Source organism: Rhinolophus ferrumequinum, chromosome X (assembly GCF_004115265.2).
Source record: "Rhinolophus ferrumequinum isolate MPI-CBG mRhiFer1 chromosome X, mRhiFer1_v1.p, whole genome shotgun sequence".
Taxonomy (NCBI): domain Eukaryota; kingdom Metazoa; phylum Chordata; class Mammalia; order Chiroptera; family Rhinolophidae; genus Rhinolophus; species Rhinolophus ferrumequinum.
The window spans coordinates 20,215,097-20,240,707 of record NC_046284.1 but is presented as its reverse complement, the minus strand read 5'-3'; the positions used below and the strand labels follow the sequence as shown (position 1 = coordinate 20,240,707).

Below are 25,611 nucleotides of genomic sequence, written 5' to 3'. Positions count from 1 at the left end.
GTAGGATTTTAATTCTTATTTGTGGATTCCAACTTAAGGGGAAACCAAGGTATTTTTAGTCACTGTTACCACAGACTGTATCATTCAAATAAGTACCTTGGGTCCACTCTTACATTGTTGTCTAGGTCAGAGTTCATCTCAAAGGTGCAAGGTACAGCTAGTGGCAGCACTGTTTTAAGGAGCTCTTGGAACACAAGTCAAACTTCATGAGAAAGAGCTTTTAAATTCCTAGGTGACCCCAGAAGTGCTTTTAGTTTTCCCAGAGAAACAGCCATTTTCCATATGCACAATGGATAAATGTTGTGGGTGTTGTTAAAGGTGGGGATAACGATCTTTAAAGTGTTTCCTACCCAGATGTTATTTATGAAGACTCATCTGGTTTTCCCAGAATAGTCTGTTGAAAAGAGAAACCACTACAATTCCAGAATCGTTTTCAAGTTAATTAACTTTGTTACATGCCACTCAATTAGACGAGTAACTTTATACACCACTCATCCATCTCTGTTTTCCACACAGATTCTCCCTCCATCTAGCACACTCTGTCCTTTCCTAGCTGGTTCAAAACTCCACTTTCCTTAGGAACACGTTCCTGACTATGATAGATATCCATGAGAGGAATATGTCTATTGTGAGTACTAAAGCTTTCTTTCAAAACTGTTTATACTTATGACAACCTCCCTGGGTAACAAATTCTGGAAGTTTGCTACCTTTTGGGTAAACTAGTATTTTCAATATTTATATTGAAATTGCATCCTCTTAATTTTTTTCTTTATAAAAGTAACATGTGCTCAGTGTAAGAAATTCAAACGACAGAACAATGTATTTCTCTTAAAGCATCAAGTGGTTTCTTGGTATTTAGAGTTTTGAATCTTGGTAAACAAAACTGTGGTTACTTGATTCATATCTTTAAGATTTGTTTGCTGTAAGGTACGTACTACCATGTATACTAAAAGCATATGCTCTAAATCAGATTGGGTTTGAATAATGGCTTCTGCTTTACTACATCTGGGAGATTGGATAAGTTACCTAACTTCACTGTGCCTCAGTTTCCCCATCTGTAAAGTGGGGATAATAATCGTACTTACTGATAAGATTGTTGTCAGGATTGAGACGATACAAATAAGCTGTTTAGAATAATCGTACACATAGTGAGCACTCAATAAATGTTAACCATTATTATTATTGCTGTTGTTGCTGCTGCTGACTCTTCTAGTTGTTTTTCCACACTGAAGAGTTTCTTTATCCCTTTAGTCTTTCCTAAAACATTGCTGCTCCCCTTTGATTATTATTATTTTTTAAGATTTTTATTGGGGAAGGGGAACAGGACTTTATTGGGGGAACAGTGTGTACTTCCAGGACTTTTTTTTTCCAAGTCAAGTTGTTGTCCTGTCAATCTTAGTTGTGGAGGGTGCCATTCAGCTTCAAGTTGTTGTCCTTTCGGTCTTAGTTGTGGAGGGCGCAGCTCAGCTCCAGGTCCAGTTGCCGTTGCTAGTTGCAGGGGGTGCAGCCCACCATCCCTTGCGGGAGTCGAACCGGCAACCTTGTGGTTGAGAGGACATGCTCCAACCAACTGAGCCATCTGGGAGGCAGCACAGCTCAAGGTGCTGTGTTCAATCTTAGTTGCGGGGGGCGCTGCCCATCATCCCTTGTGGGACTCGAGGAATTGAACTGGCAACCTTGTGGTTGGGAGCCCACTGGCCCATGTGGGTATCGAACCGGCAGCCTTCGGAGTTAGGAGCACAGAGCTCCAACCGCCTGAGCCACCGGGCCGGCCCCTGATTATTTTAATTGCTTTCCTCTGGACCATTTCCAGATTTACTAATATCTCTCTTGGGTTTCATTACCATATCTGCACAAAGTATCCTAGGTTACTTGTCTGAGGTTAATATGATTATTCATTTCAAATAGACTTGATACTGAAAATGACACAGAAAATCTTATTTGCTTTTTTAGCACATTGGGCTGGTATGTTTAGGAAATAAACTGAAAACTCCAGCATAATTATGCTGGGTTCTAACTGATAGTTGTGACCTAGTTTTTGTTCTACTTCTTAAATACAGTCATTCGCCATTCTACTGCCCTAAGACTAGTTCTTTTTCTACCCTCTTTTCTTTGTGAGACGATTGTTGGAGTAGATCCTAGCAGAGGCAGGAAGGAGGTGATGGAATGCAGAGTACAGACTGAGTCAGATTCATAGGGAGGAGGAAACACCTCTTCCGATAAGGCCTGAGGGGAGAAAGAAAGGATGGGCACTGATGGGATATTTAAGTAGATTGCAGAGTAATGAAGGTGAGGACTAGTTTCTTGAGGATCTTGATTTTCCCAGTGAAAAAGGAGGCAAGTTTCGAATTTCAGGTGACTTGTCTGTATTAGTATGGAAGTCACCCAAGACGATGACAAGATTGGGGTGGAGGGAGCCGGGCAGGAAAGAGGAAGCTGAACTATATGCCCAAGACCTCCGTGAAAGTGTGGGAGTGAGCAGGAAGACATTAGACGACTGCAACAAGGACAGGAGAGGTTGTTGGAGCTTCAGTGAAGGGTGGAGGAGTAATGAGCTTGGAACGATAATGGGAAGAGAGCCAAGTGCCAATTCCTTCTTCAGGCCACATGATACAGGGTGTGAGTTGTGTGTGTGTGTGTGTGTGTAGGACAGTAGAGTGTTGAGGAAATGAGCATCCTCCACTTGAAACAACTTCAGAGCATGTGATGTCCTGGGTGAGATTCGGGTACTACTAAAAGGAGATGGAGGAAGCATCAAGGCAGCAACTGAGAGGGTTGAATATTTTGTTTATAATGGAGGGCATTCAACTGAGAGAGCACACGACAAGGATTGGTAGGGAGGGCAGTAGTGAGAGGAGAAACTGGGAGGCGAGAGTCAGAAGCATAAAGCAGTGTTGGGTTGAGAGAGAAGTATATTCTGAGGGGAGCTGAGGGCTCATGGGGATTGGCCCACTTGGTAGAATTATTGCCATCTCAGTATTCCTCCTGGAACTCTGATAAAGAGGTTGCTGGGTTGCCTACTAAATTGCTGGGGTAACATAAACAGAGGTAGCATCTGAGGCTTGAAGACTTGCTAACCAGTCAGGCAAGCAATCTGTGACTTCGTTTTTTCAAGTTTCAAACACTAGGAGAAGGAAAAATGGTATCGTGCTGAGGCAAAACAGCCTTGGATTGGGTGATTAGGCCTGAAGAACCAGGTAAACGCTTTTGCTAGTCTTCGGGGGTGACCAAGATGGGTCTGGAAAGGGGGCAGTGCTGGGGCTGGGAAGGATCCTCGCCTGGGGTTCTTGCATATACAAAGCCCATCCCTGTGTGAACAGGGTAGTGTGGTTAGGCTGGAGTCAGGGCATAGGGGACAAGTGGCCATAAGGTTTTTTGGGAAGCCACAGACAGACCCATGTACTAAGAGGAGAGAATGGGCTCACAGTCACTAGGACAGTTCTTGACCCAACATGGAGTCAAACACCATTCTAGGACTTTATTTTTTTTTATTAGGGAACAGTGTGTTTTTCCAGGACCCATTAGCTCCATGTAAAGCCGTTGTTTTCAGTCTAGTTGTGGAGGGCGCAGCTCACTGGCCCATGTGGGAATCGAACCAGCAACCCTGTTGTTAAGAGCTGAGCTATCTGACCACCCCACTTTTTGTTTTGAAACTCACCTGTCTTTGCAGAACTTAAAGAGCTGGTTAGTGGCAATGTATCTACACCAGGACAGCTTGGAGTTACCTGAATGTTACTTGTTTTAGCCAGGAAATTATATGGCCATGAGATGAAGATGTTTGAGAATCATGAATTCTAGGCAGAATGATAGGAGTTGGATAGATAGTAGTATCATCGATAGTATGAGAAAAATCGAGAAAAAAATACATGTTTGTATGGGAAAATAATGAGCTCATTTAAAAAAATTTTTTTTTAGTTTTTGATATGGTAGAAGACCGAGCAAGATATATATCCAGTATCCAACAGGTAGAGGACTGAAGGGAGGGTGGCAGGTCAAGGGTTGGTGCCGTGCGGGGTGGCCTGGGGGGTCTCTGCTCCCGCTCCCCACATAAGAACGCAGGATATGGTGAGGCCAAAAAGGAACACCCACGGAGCCATAGGTAGGGGAGTCATACCATATATTCTCGCTGGCGGCTGGGTTGGAGACACAGGAAGCAGGAGCCACACTGTTCGCAACCCTCACTGCACCACTTGCAGGCTCAGCCACCATCTTCTTGCTAGCCCCCATTTTCTGCTAGCGTAGCCACAACGGTTATATTAGTGTCCAATGGCTCACTGATTACAGCTGATGGCCAACTAGCCACAGCTGATGGCCATCCAATCACAGTTGATGGCCATTTACTACCTGAGCCAGCACCTTTCCACGTGAGGCCGAGAGCCTGGAAACTGCTCTCTGGGGCTCTGTCCCCACATTTGGGATTTGTAGTTCATTCATGTAGAGGTAGAAATGAAAGTCTAATGAGAACAAAAGCCCACACAGACTAAGGAGTGATCTCAGAAATATGGGGGAAATCGGATCCACTGTTCTCAAAGAGGTGAGAACTGAAAATTCTGGTGTGCTAGGTTGAGAGGCTGAGAACAGAGAAAATATTCTTTGAGGAAGAGAGGGAAAAGATGGTGTCAAAGGTGACTTGTTAACCAATGGTCGTTGGCACCAAGTTCAAAATCAACAGGAATCCCCAATTTGAGGTGCGCTGGAGAAGGAAACTTTATTCAGTGCAAACAGCTTGAGGCCTCTCTCTGATTACACCCTTGCTTGGCTCTGCTTGCCAGAAAAACACAGCCTTCAGTTTTTGGTGAACAAGGGAAGAGAGCTCTGCAGCCAGAGGGGAGCTCATCCCACTCTGGTTCCTGAGTGGCCAGACCTCAACAAATGAAGACTCCAATCCTCACAGTTTGATTGGTCCAAAAAGCACTGTCCTGACTGGTTGGCGAAAATGATAATTAGGCTATAGCTAGGCAGCTCTGATGGGACAGGGATCAGCTCAGTCCTATTGGTTGAAATATGATTCCAGTACCTCCTTTATAAGGGTTGGCTCAGATGGCGGAAACTGTTCAATGTTAGTGGCAGGTGGCTTGCAGTGAGAGGTCCCTGTTTATAAATGGTTGCTAGGCTATGTTTTCAAATTCCCGCACAGTTAGCCACCAGGAGTCCTTCCTGGTTGATATCATCTTTCTCAGGGTCGACACTTCTGAGCGGGTGAAATTTGCTTTAAAATAGCAGGGAAAAGGAGGCAGAGGAAGGGAGAGACCTGTCACACCAAATCTTCGAAGGGCGTGTTTGGACCTTGGGTAAATTTGAACACAAACTGATTGAATCTTCTTTGCGAGATTCATGAGTTTCTCTGTACAGGTTCCCGATGTGAGAGATGACTTATATCAGGTGTTTACATGTAAAGAAAACTGAGCATAGCCACACGCATAATCCTTGCCTGAGTCCATTTTTTAATGAACTACTACAGTGTTGTTTTTTCCCCATGAGGACGAACAAGGAGAATCCGATTTCAATTACAGACATGGAAATTTAGGTCACTCCCAAGGGGACAACTTCTTATCCTGTTAAGAGACACTGGGGGTCAATATTGAGATGGGTTATGAAAGATGGATTCCCCTGAGAGCTCCAAGAATAGGATCAAAGTAGACCTAGCGCAATCTGCAGCTGCTTGATTAAACTGAGCTGAGGTTTCTTTTCCAGAAGGCAGTGGGCTATATTCGATGGCCTTTCATTTCCTAGCAGCGCCTGAGTGTGTGGGTCCGGTGCGAGGGGTAGCTGGAGCAGCGGAGGACAGAAGGGTGAAGGAACCCAGCAGAACGAGCTGCCAGTCTAGCGGCCCCTTTAAGAGCGGCGACGGCGGCGCGCGCTCGGCCGTCTTCCCCAGGGCCCCGCCCCCTTCCCGTGAGCCCTCGGGGAGTGGTCCGACCGCGGGCGGCGGCGGGTGAGGAGCGGGGCGGGGGGCGGGAGGAGTCATGGCTCGGCGCGGCTGGCTGCGGGCGCCCCTCCGCCGCGGTGTCGGCGGCGGCGGCGGCGGCCCCCGGGCCCGCTGGCTCACGCGGCCGCTCTGGTTGCTCCTCGCAGTGGGCGTCTTTGGCTGGGCCGGAGCTTCGGACGGCGCTGGCGGAGCAGCGAGAGCCATGGACGAGGAGATCGTGTCCGAGAAGCAAGCTGAGGAGAGCCACCGGCAGGACAGCGCCAACCTGCTCATCTTTATCCTGCTGCTCACCCTCACCATTCTCACGATCTGGCTCTTCAAGCACCGCCGGGCCCGCTTCCTGCACGAAACCGGCCTGGCTATGATTTATGGCAAGTGCCTCACCCCCACGTCCGCCCCTGGCGCTCCCCCTTCCTCTGCCCGCCCGCTGCTTCGCCTCCTCTCCTGGCCCTGCTCAGCCTACGTTGGATTCCCCTTCTGATTTCTTCCATTTTCTGTCTCGCCCTCCCCCCACCTCCTTTTCTCTGCCTCGCTCCCATTTTTTTCTGCTACGCCCCCCGTTTCTCTGCCTCACCCCATTTTCTCAGCGTCGCCCCCATTTTTCCTGCCCCCCCTTTCCTCTGCCTGCCCGCACCTTTTTTTTTCCTTGGACGCCACCCCCTTTTTTCTTCCGCACCCCCTGCTTCTGCCTACTAAGCTTGGGACCCGGGATTGAGGATCGGAAGGGAGTGGGTGCGGTGTCTCGGATTGGGCTGGGGACTGGGGGAGGGGAACAGCCTAGCGATCCATTTCTCTGGGGTGTCAGTTTGTTTAGGGTCCATTGAAGCTGCAGTAGTATCTTTACTCTTCGGAACCTGGCGTTCTTTTGGAACCAGAGTCCACCTTTACCCATCACCCAGTTCTTGCTAGCCCTGTCCTTTCGAGGTAGAGAATGAAGAAGACCTTGCTCCGGTTTAGCCCAAGTAAAAACCCCAATGCGAAAGAAGCTAAAGAGGGCTTAGACATTGTTTAATGACGTTCTGATGTATTGTACTATGTTTGTAATATCTGATATGCATACGTAGGGTCGACCCTTCCAATTCAGGCGTACAGAGGTGAGGAGAAGGAAGAGTTAGAGATCTTCCAGCAGTGTGTTGTACTATACCGCGATCAGCAAGGTCCGGCCAAGCAGCAATTAGGAGCCCCACGCATATGCAGTGTGACTTGCTGGTGGCATAAAGTTATTCTTGGGTCTTGGTGTGCTTTTATTTTGAGGTTATTTATTTATTTACTTATTTCTATTTTTTGGTCATGAGGCGAGACGGGCAAATAAAACCATGGGCTCAGAGGCATTTTGGCCTGTGCTGGGGCCTCATGAGAGGAAAAGATGCGTGTTGTTGACTGGCTTAATCTAAGATGCCTGTGAAGGTATATATGGCTGAAGAGATGCAGGCAAACGGTCTTTTCTGTGCAGTAGATGGGTGAAAATTATCTTCATTTGAAACAGGCTTACACTGATGAGCTTGTTGAGCTTTGTTTCTCAGACTTGCAGATAGGTAGAAGAAGCCTGGACATAAAAAGACATTTCCCCATGCACCACCTCCACCCCTCTCCAGTAAATACAGACTTCTGGAACATGCATCTCAAGGGTAGCAAGGAAAGCAGTTGTGTGCATCAGGAAAATACATGAACTTGGGTTTATTTTTCATTTTTAAGGTAATTAAATTCTAAGCCTCTCTGCTCCTAGGATTCTTAGTTTTTAGACATATTAAATGGTTTTCATATTTCATTTTTTTTGGGGATTTGATGTGCAGCGCCCCTTAAGCTAAATTGGCCAGATAAGCTATGCATCTCTATATAATTTCTCTGGATAAGACTGTGTGATGTATTTACTATCTTCAACAAACATGTGCTAATCAGCCTACTATGTATTATGCACAGAAAATACAAAGAAATATAAGATCCCGCCTCTGAGGAACTTCTCCTTTTTGGGTAGACAGGTCGTGTAAAGAAAATAATGGCCTCTTAAATTTGGTTAAATGCCAAATGAGTATTATGGTGTTAAAATAAGGAACCGATCACAGAAACCTCTTTCCTATAGAGAGAGTATGATGTACTGGTAAAAGGTACAAAGAGGTCTGCAAATTTTTTCTGTAAAGGGCCAGATGGTAAATATTGTCAACTTTGTGGGTCACGTAGGTCTCTGTGTCTCTTGCATTTTCTTCTTTGTTTTCTTTTTTTTTCTCTTTACAAACCTTTAAGAACGTAAAAATGGTTCTTAGCTCTTGGGTCATATAAAAACAGACTTCCACCGTCATTTGCCAACCCCCGCTTTAGAGTCAGATCTGGGTTCCTGTGCCACTGTCCCAATAGCTCTGTGTGATCTTAGGCAAGTCCCTTACTCTCTTACACTGTTATCTATAACTTGGGAACAATGACAGTAGGATTATTGTGAGGAACAGATGTTTTTAGCTTAGTACCTGACTCCTAAGTAAATGCTCAGTAAATGATAACTGTGATACTGTTTTTGCTGTTGTAATAACTGCATTTTCTCAGGTTAGGCTCAGAACAATTTTCTTTAAATCGCTCAGTCTTGTAAGTTAAGAGGCAAACGGTATTTAAAAACAAAAATCAAGTGGAGACTTGGAATTGCCCTGAAAATATTTGCTCTTTGGTAGTTGATGGCATTAACCTCATCTACCTCTTGGGCTGGAGTAAAAAAGTGGGATTACTGATTGCATTTCCTGATGTTTCTAAGTTAATAAAAAGTGATGGGGTACCTTGGTGTTAGTATTTTGTGAAAGGAAAACAAGGGTATCTCCTGTGGAATATAAAGTGGAAGAGTGGTTGATTTGCCACAACTTGGCGTTCTTTAGACTATCCCATTTTCTTAGTTTGGGTAGTGGGGGCTGTGGACAAACAGCCTCCTAACTCCCAAATCCAGTTTGAGAATAGATGGGATTGGGTCAAAGTAGGTTCAGTACCATGGAAATTGATGTTTTCTAATCCTAATTACTGTCTGCCATTTACTTTTTCTTACAACTCTTATACCATTGTGGCTATTATGGTAATGTATGATTTTAAGACTTTTATTTTCAGCTTGACTTCCAGATGAAAAGGTTTCTTACTCTGAGAATGTGCCGACATCCAAGATTCAGCCCACTGATGATTTTATTTCTGTGATGTTGATTTAGCTACCTAAATCCTGGAAAGAATGCTATTTAGAAATAAGCCTCTCATTTATCTTTTTGAGAAGCAAGGGTAAAAAATATATATTAAATTGCCAATGTGGTCAGTTTCTACAATGTCAGAGCACCCAAGCGATCTGTTCATTGGGCTAGCTTGCTTAAGAAACTTAAAAGTGAGTTGCTGGTAGTAAAAAATGTTAGGGTAGTTAAGTCTGAATAGTGATCACTCACTGCAATGTGCTTACAGATGGTCTAAAAAGCAAGATGAGGAGGAAATATTTGTTTTGCCTTAAATTTTCAGCATCTAGAGTCCTAGACAACTAATGTGATTCATCAATAAATATTGAAGTGCCTTTGATGTATGAGCGATGGGAAATACAGATGTGAGTCATCATCCCTGCCCACAAAGCACTTACGATCTAGTGACTTAATAACAGGTAATGTTTATCGAGCATTACAATGTGTTAGACACTGCTAGGCGCTCTACAAGTATCACTTCATTTAAACCTCATAACTACTCTGTGAAATAGGTACTATTGTCTTGCCCGTTTTACAGATGAGGAAATCAGGGCACAGAAAGTTTAAATGGCCTGCCTGACATCACATAACTTGGAATTAGTGATCCAGGATTCAAACCCTGTCAGTCTGGCTCAAAAGCCCCATTCTCTTAACCCCTAACTATATATTGCCTCATGTTGAAATGGTAAAACTTAACCAGGAACATGAAACAGGTTGGTATTATCATCGACTACGTTTGAGGAAACTGAGGTTCATTGAGAGGTTTTTTAACCTGAGGTCACAGACTAGAACGTGGTGGAGCCAGAATTCATACATCTTTCTGACTTCCAAACTTGTGCTTTTACTCCTACACCATACTATATACTAAATGCCGTAACATAAAACGTGTAGGGAGATCATACTTAAAAGTTGTAGGGGTTTTGGACTGGATTGTGAGGGAGGGCTATGAGAGAATGGAGACCTAAACCACCGGAGAAGAAGTTAGTGCTGATGTGAGAGCAAGGAGATGATTAGGAAATTATAGAGTCAGTCTGGAAAGAGAAAACCCAGATTTCAATCCTGTCTTTGTCACTGAATGCCCAGTAATGTTGGGCAAGTCATTCATTTCCTTGTTGTAGATGAGGAAATAATGACTGAGAAATTTATAATAGTATCTATTTCCTAAGGTTATGATGATCAAATAACATATGCATAAACAATTGCGATGGAGATTGGCTCAAAGTCCCCGGTGAAAGGATTCCCTTTGGAAAACAGGTTGATCTTTCCTGAGGGGAGCTCAAGAGAAATGAGCTCATATTGAGATGGAGAGGCTTGGAATTGAGGCAGCTTATATCAGATGGCCTCCAGCTTCTCAGAAACATAGTCAATGAGATTGAGGACCGGAGAAGAGGATAAAGGTTGGAGGCGCTGTAGGAGACAAAGAGATGATTAAGTACATGTAAAACTACCGTGTTTCCCCGAAAATAAGACCTAGTCAGACCATCAGATCTAATGCGTCTTTTTTTTTTTTTTAAGATTTTATTGGGGAAGGGGAACAGGACTTTATTGGGGAACAGTGTGTACTTCAAGGACTTTTTTCCAAGTCAAGTTGTTGTCCTTTCAATCTTAGTTGTGGAGGGTGCAGCTCAGCTCCAGGTCCAGTTGCCGTTACTAGTTGCAGGGGGCGCAGCCCACCATCCCTTGCGGGACTCGAGGAATTGAACTGGCAACCTTGTGGTTGAGAGCCCACTGGTCCATGTGGGAATCGAGCCTGCAGCCTTCGGAGTTAGGAGCACGGAGCTCTAACCACCTGAGTCACCGGGCCGGCCCCTAAAGCGTCTTTTTAAAAATTAACATATGACCCGGTCTTATTTTAATATAAGACCCGGTCTATAATATAATATAATTAATATAATATAATATTATAATATAAGACCGGGTCTTATATTAATTTTTGCTCCAAAAGATGCGTTAGAGCTGATGGTCCGGCTAGGTCTTATTTTCGGGGAAACACGGTAACTTGATGTCAGCAAAAGCCTTCACTCTTTTGGCTATCTTAAAGTTGGATAAGCTTTTAAGACAGAATCTAACAGCATGATATACATACACACATATATGTGCACACACATACAGAGGGTGCCAAAAAGAGTGTCCCCAAAAAATGTATATGCATTTTAAGAAAGGCAAAAACTATATTAAAATTATGCTGATGGTAACTACTTTGAGCACCTCTTGTAATTGCAGAAGTCAAACATGACTTGTATTCATCTTTTGTTGTCGGTATATATTGAGCACTAAATTTTAATACAGTTTTTTTCATTTCTTAAAATGTGTATACATTTTTTGTCACCCTTTGTATATACATAAATATAGTATATATATATATATATATATTTCTCACATACTTTTCAATATGTAGAAATGTTATCAATTTTAACCACACTTAACACCCCCGTGATGTTCCTTCCATATTTTTGACTGTCAGAGGCTTGTAGTGTGATAAGCTGGAAGTATGGGCTGAAATCCATTAGAAAACCAATTTCTACTAACTGTAAGACTCATATACAGTGGTGTGGCCTTGGGTGACACTGAGTTCTTTATCCCCAGGAGGCTTTCCAGCACAAGAGGGTCTGGAATATGTAGGCGGGGTGGGACCTCTCTGTTTTGTGAAAGAAAGCCCTTTATGGTTGTATTCTATGTTGCCCGTTAGTGGTCATTTTGAATTTCATGATACCAATATTTTTTGTGCCTCTGCCTGTGTAGGAGGCTAGAAGTTTCTGTCTTGTCCCCTTAACCAAATACTCTTTTTGTGTACATATGTTCTTTACTGAGAATTGCTGTAATACCATGATTAGGATTTGACCTTTCACAGAACCCAAATTAATTTGATTGAAACAAATACCAATTTTTCAGATGCCTGGTGCTGTAATAAAAGGATCTTGATTTTTTCCAACCTAAGTAATGATTCTCCTTTTGATGTTTTAACTGCCATGGTGTCTCAAATTTGTCCAATTGCCGAGTCCTCCTTGGTACCCAGAAATGTTTCAGCATCAGTTTGGGGTACAGTAGAACCAGTGAGCACTGTTCGTTACACAGTTTGGCTTGGAGATATGGGGAGAATTTTTGCTACTGTTATTGGTGTTTGTATTAGCTTAACTGTGATTTCTGCACATATATAAGGGGACAACGTTTACTGAGCTTCTTAATTAGGAGCTCTTATGGGGTAGTAGAGAAAACAGCTGTTACTACCCTGTTTCCCCGAAAATAAGACCTAGCTGGACAATCAGCTCTAATGTGTCTTTTGGAACAAATATTAATATAAGACCCAGTATTATATTATATTATATTATATTATATTATATTATATTATATTATATTATATTATACCCGGTCTCATATTATAGTAAAATAAGACCGGGTCTCATATTAATTTTTGCTTCAAAAGACCCATTAGAGCTGATTGTCTGGCTAGGTCTTACTTTCGGGGAAACGCTGTCCGTCATATAGGCACAATGACCAGATCTATAGCCTTTTCTCTTTCAAGTTATGTTTATCAAACACAATTGATACCCAGCTGTCATTTTTAATTTTGTTTTGTTGTAGGTGAGATATTTTCAAAGTGTATCTTTCATTTATTTTAAACATGAGCCTTTGTTAAAAGATTTTTAAAAGTTGATGTGATTGTGCTGTTCATCAGTTAATCATTGCTGCTCACTTTAAAACAATGTGTGGCTATACGGTGACTAAACCTTTCCCCTTCCTGACCAACTACTGCTCTTACACTCCCTGTCTCTGTTTCATCACTTCCCACAGTGGTCTGGCTTCTGCCCTCACTGCTCCGCTGACACTGCTCTTACCGAGGTCACCTAGGACCTCCGTGTTGCCAACCCCAATGGACCCTTAATATCTGTCTTCCTTGACTTTAACTCTGCTGGAGTATTTGCTAGTTTTCATCACTTGTTCCTCTTTTCCTCCTATTCCTGTGGCATTTCCTTTGTAGACTCTTTCATCAGCTCCTCCTCCTCTACCAGCCCCTTCGAGTTGGCTGTTAAATGTTGGACTAAAATCCCAGTCCTATATCTGTCGTCCTCTTCCCATGTTATCTGCTCCCCAGGTAGTCTCATCTGCACCTGACTCGGCCACCTTATGACTGCCCAGTGTGTGTCTCCGGCTGAGGCACCCTCCCCCTTCCTTGAGCTCCAGATCCAACATGCTCCACGGTGCATGTGTCATAGGTACATCCAACTCAGCGTGTCCCCAACTGAGCTGCAGATCTGTTCCCTGTCTCACTGAATGGTCCTGCTGTCCACCTGGTTGCTCAGGCCAGCTTACCTGCCTAGGTACCAGGGCATTTTAGGCTCCTCTTAGTCTTTCATCTGCTTTCCTCCCAGTCTGGTTAGTTACTAAATCCTTCTAAAGGATAATACCTTCTAAAAATCTCTATCTCCCTGGGTCTACTGTCTTAAATTAGGACCGAAACTCTTAGTGCCTGAATGACTGCAGTGGCCTTCTATCTGGCCTTTTCAAGCCTTTTCAGTCTAGATCTGTCTTTCTAAAGTAGAAATCTGATGTCAAGCCCCTGCTTATAACTCTTCTATGACTTCCTTTTGCTTTTGGGATAAAGTCTAATTCCCTTTCTTAACACACAAGGTCTTTTATGATTTAGCTCCTGCCTACCTTTTACACTTCTACTCTTGTCACTTTATACCCCAGCCAGGCTGAACTCCGTGTAATTCCCTGAATGGGTTGTGTTCTCTCAGTCTTCTTTGACTGGATATGTACTACTATTCCTACTACCTGGAAAACCTTTTACTTTGTTACCTGCTTAGATGACACCTCTGGAAAGACTTCCCTAATGTCCCACTCCCTTAGGCTTACTTAGGTACCTGTTTTCTGTTTTTATAACACCTGTATACATATATATCATGTTATAATTGTTTATTTGATCTGAGAGCTACTTGAAAGGGGATACTTGTTTTCAACTCTGAACTCTAGGGGCCTACTTAGCGTAGTGCTCCATACACGTATATTAAAAGAGTGGCTGGCTGGTTAGAGTGAAAGTAGACAGGAAGGTGAAATGTAACTAATGGGAGTATCTGTGCATCTTGGAGTTAAGGAGAAGTTCCAGAAGTTTGAATTTAATTTGCAGTTGAGGTATAGCTATGCAATGGAATATTATTTGACCAAAAAAAGGAATTAAGTTCTGATTCATGCTACAACGTGGATAAACCTTGAAAACATTATGCTGAGTGAAAGAAGTCAGACATAAAAGGTCACATATTGTAGGATTCTATTTATATGAAATGTTCAGAATAAGCAAAACTATATATAGAGAAAGTAGATTAGTGGTTGTCAGGGGCTGGGAGTTGGGGTGGGGGAAAGAGAGTGACTGCTAATAGATTTGGGGTTTCTTTTTGGAGCAATAAAAATTTTGGAATTAGATAGCAGTGATCAGTATACAGCTATGTGAATATACTAAAAGCCACTGAATTATACAGTTTAAAAGGGTACAGTTTGTGGTATGTGAATTATATCTCCATAAAGCTGTTAGTAAACAGTTTGGTCAATATGGGTTTATAGTACTTAGAACATTGTACGTACTTGAATATCATTATGAGGATCCAGGTAAAATTATGGCAATGTACTGATATCATAGTTCCAGAATCAAGACTTCTATTCCATGTTTTGATTTTGAAGCATATTTTTTAAATTAAAATCCGAACTTTTCAGAGTAGAAGAGCTCAATTCATCTACAAATACTGTTGACTTTCTAATTTGTTAAATGTGTATTATTTGGCCAGCCATGTGTTTTAGGAATAACTTGAGACATATGTGTGTTTAACATTCTTGTGAATTGATGAATGGAGGTGGTAAACACATTTCTAACATGATTACACTGTCAGGTTGGGACACATTGGAGCACGTTCTGTGTACAGATGATTTGAAGGTATTTTCTCATTTTGTTACCGTCCTAATCATTTATTCATATCTTGATCTAGAAATGCAATGATATGTGCTGTTACCCTAGGGAATATTTTTTCTCTCCTGTCTCACTAGATTATATGAATATTGGACTCTTAGATTTGTGAATTTAATAATCCTTTAAAATGTAACTGCATTCTGCGTAAAAATTGGTTCTGAACCACAGGGGGCTATCATAAGAGATTTTCTGTTACCAATCCAAAGGTATGTGTGGGGTACAAAAGAAGTAATTTCTGTCCAAAAGAAGAGCTAATATTGTTCTTTTATTATTCCTAGGTCTTTTGGTGGGCCTTGTGCTTCGATATGGCATCCATGTTCCAAGTGATGTAAATAATGTGACCCTGAGCTGTGAAGTACAGTCAAGCCCGACTACCTTATTGGTCAATGTTAGTGGAAAATTTTATGAGTATACGCTGAAAGGAGAGATTAGTTCACATGAACTCAATAACGTTCAGGATAATGAAATGCTTAGAAAGGTAAGTTCTTAGTTAACGGGAGTCTTTGGATTTTTTTTTTTTTTTTAGTATATAACTAGCAGCAAAGGGATTCAGGAGAAAAAGTAAATAACGAATTTTTAATGATACTTAAAAATAATTAGTCTTTTAAATGGAGTAAAACCTCACCAAATGTAATGTTAAGGAAATGGACATGTCTGTACATTTCATTTTCTGACTGAGGCTAAGTACTATAACCCTTTTAGTTTCACTCTGTGATATTTGCAGTTGTAATAAATGGTGACCAGTATTGAGTTAAGCATAATTTATGAGTGCTTCTTTCAATTTGCAGCTGGTCCTTAGAGTTTTATAGTACTTCAGCACATTGAGTTTATTTGATAATACCTAAAATATTCTATTAATATTTCTTTGAATTCTTTCTTGCCTTGATGGTATTCTGTACTGAGGACAATTTAATCTTTCTTTGATTCAAAATCTGGCACAATTTCAGGGGCTCAGTCTGAGTACCAATTATTGTACCATGCTGTATGTAAAACTTTGTGTAGGAGGTTGGCTTGCAGTCTTACCAGCTCCCAGACATTGTTGGAGCTGCTTTCCCCTGTCTCCCTCATAGTTTCTGTGCTGAAGGCTTTCAGGGTCTCTTTGTTTCTGCCCACCCTTGGCCATTTCCCTCCACTTCTGTCGTCTACATTGGCAGTGCTTGGCTTTTATAACTACTTGATTGTGTTCCTGGCCATCTTGAATGCTTTTTAAAATTTCATATGAACTTCAAGTTTACTTTGCAGCAAGAGTTCTTTCCACCTGTGGAAAATTCCAGTTCCTTAAAAGTTCTAGTAAACGAACTTTTAGCATGGGTATGTGTGTAGCTGCTTTGTGTTCATGTCAAATCCTACACTACTGCCTTATGAACAGAAAGAGGTGTCTGTATTATTCTAGGGAGTAAGTATTGAAAGAAATGGGCTGTCCGAATTAGAAATCTGAGTTGTGCAGAAACTTTTTACCATAATATTATGTTATATACCTTTAGAGATGTTACGTGGACAAGAAGAAGGACTGTTTCCTCTTGCCAACAATAATGTCGTATCCCTCAATTTTATGTTACCAGTTTTGGGTCTCTTATTTAAAGCAAAGATATGTTCATGCTTTCTCCTATTTTTAATATTATAGTATTTTAACACACTTTCCACAGATACGACTTAACTGGTTGTTCCAAATCTATCTCCTTGTTGTTTGGTTGAGAAGCAGAACAACAGCAAATCCTATATGAAACATTTTTCAGTTACCACTGTAATATCCTTACCTTTCACCAGTTTAACATTTCATCTTTTTTCCTTTTGATAACGTGATAATGTAATGTGAGGTCTTCTAAGGGAATTCATCTAAAAGAATTCTTTATTTCAACAGGTTACTTTTGATCCGGAAGTATTTTTCAACATATTACTTCCTCCTATCATATTTTATGCAGGATATAGTCTAAAAAGAGTAAGTGCTTTTGTATTTCATATACTTTGAACAACCTGAAACCCCACGGGCTTTCTCATCTTTGACACTTTAGAAACAGGCAGTTCTTTCCAGGTTTCCCTTCCTTTTCCTCTCCTTATCCTTTTTAGATGCTGAAATTTATGCCTGTACAAAAATTCTCTCTTAATTCCTTTAATGAATAATGCGTTTAATATTAGCTCAGCACAATAGAATAGAAATTCTTTTCTTTTTCAAATAATTGGTAAGCATTCTAACACAGTGTAACCTTGTCTTTTGTCAGAGACATTTCTTTCGAAACCTTGGGTCTATTCTAGCATACGCTTTTCTTGGAACAGCAATTTCTTGTTTCGTAATTGGGTAAGTACTTGAAGTTTAAAACACTTTTTAGCCTTCAAATTGTGGTTTTAAAATAATGCATGTTTGATGTATGCAGTATTGTATTCCTGAATGTGTCTAAGGACTTTTTCAGTAAAATGCGTTCAACATAGAGAAGTCGTTTGAGTTTTCCTTAAGGCCAAGGTATTACCATATTTAACTGAGATGAATTAAATTTGGGATTAGTCACAAAGTACTACAGTAGACACATCTTATTCTTACTGTATTCTTTGTTTTCCTTTCCTGGTCCCTTTTTTTTAAAAAAAAAAATTAAAGTTTATTGGGGTGACACTGGTTAGTAAAGTTACATAGGTTACGGAGTACAATTTTGAAATATATCATCTATATATCACATCTTGTGTTCACCACCCAGAGTCCGTTCTCCTTTCATCACCATATATTTGATCCCATTTACCCTCATTATTCTTACTATATTCTGATTGAACAGTTGATATTTTTCTAAAGTAGAAATATATTTATTGAACAGGTCAATAATGTACGGCTGTGTAACGCTGATGAAAGTAACAGGACAACTTGCGGGAGATTTTTACTTTACAGATTGCCTGCTGTTTGGTGCCATCGTATCAGCAACTGACCCAGGTATGTTTTACATGAGAGTGGGGTTTAAGTACTTAAGGAACAGTGTTTTGCCAGCAAAGCACATGTGGGTAACTCTTCATCTGATGTGTAGAATTCAGGATTGGGTACTTCCCATAGTACTGTACTTTCCAATTATGGAGGAAAAAATGAAATTCATGGTTCCTTTTGGTTTCAGCACACATTATTTTGTCTTTAACTTTATTACATTTGCCTGTTACTGGTTCATAATTTGATGCTGTTTAGATACATGCTATAAGGTATTTTCTTCAGAATTCTAGGTTGGTCTCTATTTCTAGGGATTCGGTATAGGAGATGAACTAGATTAGTTAAAATGAGTGATAACAATATACTTCCTTTCAGGTTTCAAGAAAACCAGTTCCCTAGAAATCTTCTGTTTACTTTCAGCTATCTGCATTTAAGAGTAAGAAAAGAAGTTTTTAAATGATTGTTAGAAGGCAGTTGTGCTACTGCAAGTGTGACTTAGGGTCACTGGTGGGCTTTCATATACATGAAAGGATTGTTTTTCTAAAATTTGCCTTATTAATATAAAATGATTTTGGTATTAGCAAAGCTGGAGAGTAAATTTAATTGCACTGAGTTAGGTCATAGTTTTCCAAATATAGTATTGATGGGCTTACAGCTACATTCACATTAGGCATTTAGAGAATATATAGGCTGAAGAGAAAGGGATAGGAGCACAGACTGCAGTTTTTGAACTAAGGATTCGCGTTTTCTTTAACTAGACTTTAGAACTTGGTAAAGGTTTCTTCTGTTGTACCTTTTGACCTTCTAAGTTAATTACCTTCTCTAATTGCCATCCAGCACAATTAAAGGTAGGATCTTAAGGTTGTCTCTCAATTTCTGGGTTAACTCTGATAATGGAGGGCGTTATAGGAAGTAGGAAAAGATGTTTTACGCGCGATAAGAAATGCTTTGAAAAGACCAGAAGATATTTTAGAGAGACATTTGTGTAGTTTAGCATTTTTCAAACTGAAAATCAGATTGCTTCCTTAAAGACCATCAAGACTACCCCACAGTTTTTTTAGATGCTCCCATTAGCAATGTGAAGACAGGATGGTTTTTGCAAGGAGCCCATGATCTCTCTTTTCTGAGTCCTCTCACTAGAAGCAAGCTCCTTGACTGAAAGCCTATGAGAAATCTTAAGTCAATAGGACTGGCTACGTTGCTTCAACCTTTTGGTTTTGTTTTGATAGAAGTATTGCCTGAATGGCTCAAGCAAAAATCTTTTGCTTAGATAAAGTTGGGCAGTTATATCTCTTCTGAATTATAAAGGCATTTGCCCCTATAAGAATTCTTTTATTTTGCAATTGTTCACTTGATAGAAGGGTGAGCTGTAGGTTCTCTTCAAAATTCTGCAGCATTGCTTATGCCCTCTTTTTCTCCTTCTCTTGGTAAGCTTTGGTATCAGCATATTCCAGATGAAATGCTTTGCAGTAGACACTATGTCTTTTAAATGTAAGTTTCCTGTTTTCTGGTTGGCATTTGAAGAGGCTCTCCCATCTCCGGTTATAATAATCTATTGTGTCTGCTTGGGTTTATTTAGTGCGCTGTATGTGACTCAGCAATTAAGGTTATAATGCAACTTCAAGCTCATCTGATTTTCTAAGAATTCTCATATAATTGTTTCCTAAAAGAAGGGTTCTTTTTTCTTAAGCTGTAATAGCTTGATAGTTGGCTTCTTCTTAAGTTAAATATAGCAGCTGTAATTTGGTCATAAATTTTATCCCAACCAAAAACCAAACTTGTGTTTTCATTTCCTACTGTCTTTGCTAAACCAGTGTGCTTGAAATTTGCAAGTCAAATAGAAGTGAGTTGTAAGGCTCCAAGGAAAAAATGAAGTTTGCAGCAGGAAATGCTTTTCATAGTATTCTTCTTCAAAGATGAATGATCACCTGGTCTGTAATAAATTCTGAATACATTTCTTTATGGACAAGAAAGGTACAACACAAGATTATTAGCATTCACATGAGGAATATAGGCCAACTCAGTATTCCAAGGTTATTTTCAGCTGTTTGTAGGAGAAAGGAGATATTGCCTGTACACATTTAGGAAAAAGAAAAATACATAAAATTATTGAATCTTTAATATGGTAAGAGAATGTTTATTAAGATTGAATTCTGAGACAAAGAAATTAATTTCTAAATAACTATTATAGCCATCTGTGGAGTGGAATATGTTATATTTGTAATGTCTAAATATTCCTCTGCCTCTTTCTACTTGCTAGTGACTGTTCTTGCCATATTCCACGAGCTTCAAGTTGATGTTGAACTCTATGCACTTCTTTTTGGTGAAAGTGTCCTCAATGATGCTGTTGCCATAGTGCTGTCTTCGTAAGTGTTTGTTTTCTTACTATATTCTGTATGTTAAATGTTAGGGTACTAGGAACTGAAAGTCACTTATTGAATGAAGTGCATTATGAACTGAAACATTCAAAAGAATGAGGCATTCTTTTACTCTTGAAGAAATGCACACTTATGAATAACATGGAAAGTGCAGGGAAGAAAAAAGGGGGAAAAATGTACTCCTAGCACAGAAAGACAATTACTGTAAACATTCTAAGACATTTCCTTAATATTTTTCCAATGCATAGTATTTTTACGTGATTGTGATTGTAGCATATAATTTTATGTTCTGTTCTATCATTATAACATGAACATTTTGAATTAAAGTAAATTTTTTTAGGTAATATATTCACATCGTTCAAAAATCAGTGCTATATAGAAAGGTAAATGTTGAAAAGTCAGATTCCTACTCCTGTCCTCATCCACTTCTGCCTTTACTCCTGGCCTGTCCCCCCAGCTCCTTAGAGGTAACCATTTTTGTTAGTTTCTTGTGTATCCTAGTATTTCTTTATTCAAATGAAAGCACACACATAAATGAATATCCTTATTTGCCACTTACTTCTTATTTTAAAAGTAGCATGTTATATATGTTCTATACCTAGCTTTCTCGCACATAACTGTATTCTGCAGATCTTTCCATATCAAAACAGAGTTTTCTCATTCTTTGTTTGCAGCTACATAGTGTTCTACGTACTAGTATACTATGAACTGAACTATACCTTATTTAATCAGTCTCCTATTATTGGAAACAGTCCAAATAATGCTGCAGTGAATACATTTGTAATTTTGTTAGACATTGCTAAATTGCCCCCCAAAGGGGTTATACCATTTTGCACTTGAAATCACTGAATTACGGGAGTACCTATTTCTTCACAGCTTTGCCAACAGAATATTTGTCAGACTTTTGTAATTTTGCTAATTTGATGATTGTGAAATATCTCATTGTAGTTTAATTCGTATTTCTGTTATTTAACATAATCATTTCAGAAACATTTTTAATTTTTAGACGTGTTAATACTTTTTAAAGACAACTATTGAAATGAGCAATATTTTAATCTAATTATAAAGATCACTATACAAGTTAATAGAAGGTGTTTGCAGGTGAAAGAAGGGATCTCAACATCTGAGGGGCTCGATCCTGCCGACCAACTCCTACTAAGCAAATATCTAACTCTGTTGCCTTTACTCCATACCAGAACTTTCTATGAGGATAAAAAGTAAAAAGCCCTACAACATTTTCTGTTTATTTTTATTTCTCTCCTTAATTTCTATTTTATTAATTATAAAAGAGTAATCAGTCACTGACTCTGGTTTGCGTAGCTTGGGTGCCCCCATTGCCTTACTGCCAAGTGAAAAATTATACTTTCTGAGATGTAACACTAATCTCTTAAATGTTGTATATAAAGATATGCAAAAGGTCAAATCCTTTTTGTGAATGTGATGTATGTAAAGTCCATCCCCTCTGTCATATCTATTGCCAGACTTTTTTGTAGCTATCTACAACTAATGTAAATTTGGTTTAAGAAATCAAGTCTAAAGGCTAGAACTAATATTGATACTGAACACATGTGACTTCAATGACAGTAGGTGCAAAATAAAAGCTTTATATTACTTAAAGGGAGGAAGAAATGGATAGTGTAGTTATAATTCAGGTGTTATAAAAAATAGGAAGCTACGAAGATTGTTGAAGCTTTCAGTACATAGGGACATGTAAGATCACCAGTACTATCAGATGAAGAAAAAAAAGTACAGGCAGTTACTTTTATCATCAATTCCCCATCCTAAATAATTATTCTGCTACTCAGTCATCTTACTAATAAGTGTTCCTTCCTCATTGCCCTAATGGATGAAGAGTCAGAAAAATCTCTGTTCTGGTTCTATCTTAAACTGATGTGCCCTGTGCCTTAATTTTTCCATTGGTAAAGTAACTTAATTCCTGTAACTTCAAAAACAGTTAAGTAGTATTAAAGGAAAAATAACTCACTGAAAAATTTTGAGTTTGGGGGTATACGTATTAGTGCTGGTGAAGGATAAATGTGTTAGAAAGAGAATGCCCTCCCCAAAACACTTCTCACAAAGCGCCATGCTCATCTGTCTATTGCAGCCTTTCTCAAACGGGGTTCTGTGAGAGAAAAAGCCTTATAAAAATGATTCGAGTGATTCTTTTCTAATTCTCCTAAGGATGGTGCATAGCTAATATTATTCTAGATTCACAAGAGATGAGTTAACTCATTACATAGTTTGGTGGAACTCTAGTGGAGATGAGAAGGACTGCGTCTAGAGAGTATCATATAAGGGAAATTATTAACTGTGTGTCTTAATGGAGGTGAGCAAATGAGTTCCTGTCCAAACACCGAAGGGAAACCAGTTGTGTTGCTGGCTGTAGGAGGTTACTAGCTGGAGTGCTGGGTGATATGTTTATCATCATCTTTCATTTACCTTTTAAAGTACATTAGGTAGAGATAGTCTACTTTGTGTTGAGTTCTGTTAGTTTGATAATTCTCTAATGTATATATTCTATAGAAGTAGCCTTGCATAAAGCGGGGAACTCCAAACAGAAGTACTTCTGTTTGGCAATGAACAGGTTAAGGCAACCCGTCTTGAAATTTATGTTGGAAGTTGTTTTTGTTTGTTTGTTGACCTGTTAGATTACCGTTTCCCTGAAAATAAGACCTAGCCCAAATGCGTCTTTTGGAGCAAAAATTAATATAAGACCTTATAAGGTCTTATTTTCGGGGAAATACGGTAGTAGTACTTTTTTGTTAATGTTAATACTTTTAATATGGTGAGAGGGTGGAGTGAAACGGATTCCCTTATACATCACTGTAGGAGGTGGATCTATCTGTACTGATATAGTGTAGTATATATATCTAGTTAGAGCTAAAGCCTAAGCTTCACAGTATTCTGCTGAATGGATATGTCATAGTTAGCCTGGAGACCTAAATTCATACTAGTTTATAATATGTTTTTAGGGTCATTTACATTTTGTAAAAGAGGAAGTACAGTGAATAAACAAATATGACAGACTGTTTAAGTTTACTAGTTACCAGAGATATACATGTTCAAATATGTGGCCATTTGTACCGATTCTGTTAATAAGAAAATTTTGTTAATGAAAGTAGTTACTGCTGGTAATGCTCTAGTGCAGTCCTTCTTAACTAGGGGCAATTTTGTCTCCCTGAGGGGAGATTTGGCAATGTCTCGGAACATTTTGGTTGTCATGAATGGGAGGAGGTTGCTACTGGCATCTAGTGGGTAGAGGCCAGGGGAGCTGCTAAATATCCTTCAATACACAGGACAGCACCTACCATCCAACAAGTAAATTATCTGGCCCCAAATACCAACGCCTGGATTGAGAAACCCTGGTGTCATAAAACAAGATCACTTGTATGTTGGTGTTAACATTGAAATTGGTATTACCGACTATTCTATATTTTATTTTTTTGTCACTATTTATGATAATGCAATTAAAACATGTTTGTAACAAAAATTCAAAGTATTTGGCTTAGAAAGTAGGAAATTCTTGAAATTTCAGCTCTCAGAAATAACCACTATTAAGGTTTTCATCTAGACTTTTTCCTTTAGGATAGTAACATACATGTAAATATTAACAATTTTTAAGCTAAAATGGAAGAGTACTATACATACTGTCCTGTGACTTGCTTTTTTTACTTGGACATTGTACTATATTAATACCTGTATTATCCCATTATAAGGATGCACTACAAACTTACATCTCCAGTGCCTTGTTGATTCATGTTTGGTGTTTTGTAATATTGTGAATAGCACTGCAGTGAACATACTTATGTGTAAATCTCTGAATCCTTGAGATTATCTCTGTATATTTTTTAGAACTAGAATTTCTAAGTCAATGGATATGATCACTAAAAACTTAAGAGATACAATCATATTTCTCTCCAAAACTGTAATACAGATCTATTTGAAAGCAGTTGTGCAACATGTAAAAAGAGCCATAGGCATAGTAATACCCTATTTCTAGGAATGTAGCACAAAGAAATAGTCCAAAATTTGTAAAAAGCACAAATACAGAGGGTGTCAAAAAATGTATACAAATTTTAAGAAAGGAAAAAACGATTAAAATTGTAATACTCAATATATACCAATAACAAAAGATGAATACAAGTCACGTTTGACTTCTGCAATGACAAGAGGTGCTCAAAGTGGTTACCATCAGCATCCAGACACTTCTGATTACGGTGAACTGCTGCTTGAGCAACGTTGACCAAAGTGTCCACTTGTATACATTTTTTGACACCCCCAGTATGTTCTTTCACACTGTTATTAATAGGAGCAAAAAAAAAAAAAAAAAGAAGAAGCTTTTAAATGTGTAACAGTGGGGAAATGGTTAAATAAATTGTTATTTCCATTTCTGAAGTCTGAAACACCACAGATAGAGAGACTGTAATAATTCTTATGCCATTGTCAGTTGAAGCAGAATTCAAAAGCATATGTTTACTATGATTACAACTAAACATGAAAAAGAGGGGAAAGAAACACGGAAGGAAACTAAGATCTGTCAGAGTAGTGGAATGATGGGGTGATGCCCCCCAAATTGCACATTGTATTACTTTCAGAATTTTTAAAAAAGTATTCATAAAAAATGTTGCTGCCTCAAGATAAAATGTTGATTGATGTGGAAAAGATGAGTTAAGATTTCAATCCAGAGGCTAGTGTTTGACTAAAAAAGAAAACAAACCTCTCATTTGTTCTCAGCCCACATGCTTTTCATGTGTTCTCATGGATTTTAGTGATTAAAGCATAAAATAATGATTAGTGTGAATCTTGAATTCACATGAACTAATCTAGGGAAAGCAGTCTCAGGAGGCATGGTGTTAGATATTTTGTTCCCGGCAGCATTTTGAAGACTATCGCTAGGGAGAAAGAAGGTTGTCATAGCAATGTCCTTTCTTTTCTCCAGCCAGCTGCTATATTTTCATGTTATAATGTGGTCAGATTTCATTTATGGTGGTGGGACCCTTTATGTGTAGGTAAGAAAACCTGACGTTAAAGGTCATTTTGTATTTATTAAAACAATATCAAATCTACTGGTCCCAAAACAACCTGGTTATTTTGAACATTTAAACACAAATGTTTAAAAATTTTCAACGCAGATCAAATGTCAGGAATTTCTGGATGCTATTACCAGAAGTTAATGTTAGTGCTATATTTTAATAAAATAGGTAAAATTAGGAAATTTTAGTTTGGTCTTAGTTTTTTTTTTTTTTTTTTTTTTTTTTTAA

At 39.3% G+C, this 25,611-nt stretch overlaps 1 protein-coding gene across 3 annotated transcripts in view; it reads left to right on the top strand.

Annotated features, from left to right (window-relative positions):
* The first annotated feature begins 5,848 nt into the window (after nt 1-5,848).
* SLC9A6 (solute carrier family 9 member A6) overlaps nt 5,849-25,611 on the top strand; it is a 50,481-nt gene continuing 30,718 nt past the window's right edge. The window contains exons 1-7 of one of the 3 annotated variants that reach the window (XM_033109139.1): nt 5,849-5,935; nt 6,076-6,300; nt 15,352-15,551; nt 16,935-17,012; nt 17,293-17,369; nt 17,875-17,987; nt 20,233-20,338. In XM_033109139.1, coding sequence (XP_032965030.1) covers nt 6,132-6,300; nt 15,352-15,551; nt 16,935-17,012; nt 17,293-17,369; nt 17,875-17,987; nt 20,233-20,338 — 743 coding nt within the window. In that variant the 5' untranslated portion in view covers nt 5,849-5,935; nt 6,076-6,131. Of the gene's footprint in view, nt 6,301-15,351; nt 15,552-16,934; nt 17,013-17,292; nt 17,370-17,874; nt 17,988-20,232; nt 20,339-25,611 lie in introns of all 3 variants that reach the window. The other 2 variants (XM_033109130.1, XM_033109121.1) reach the window with 2 other exon arrangements.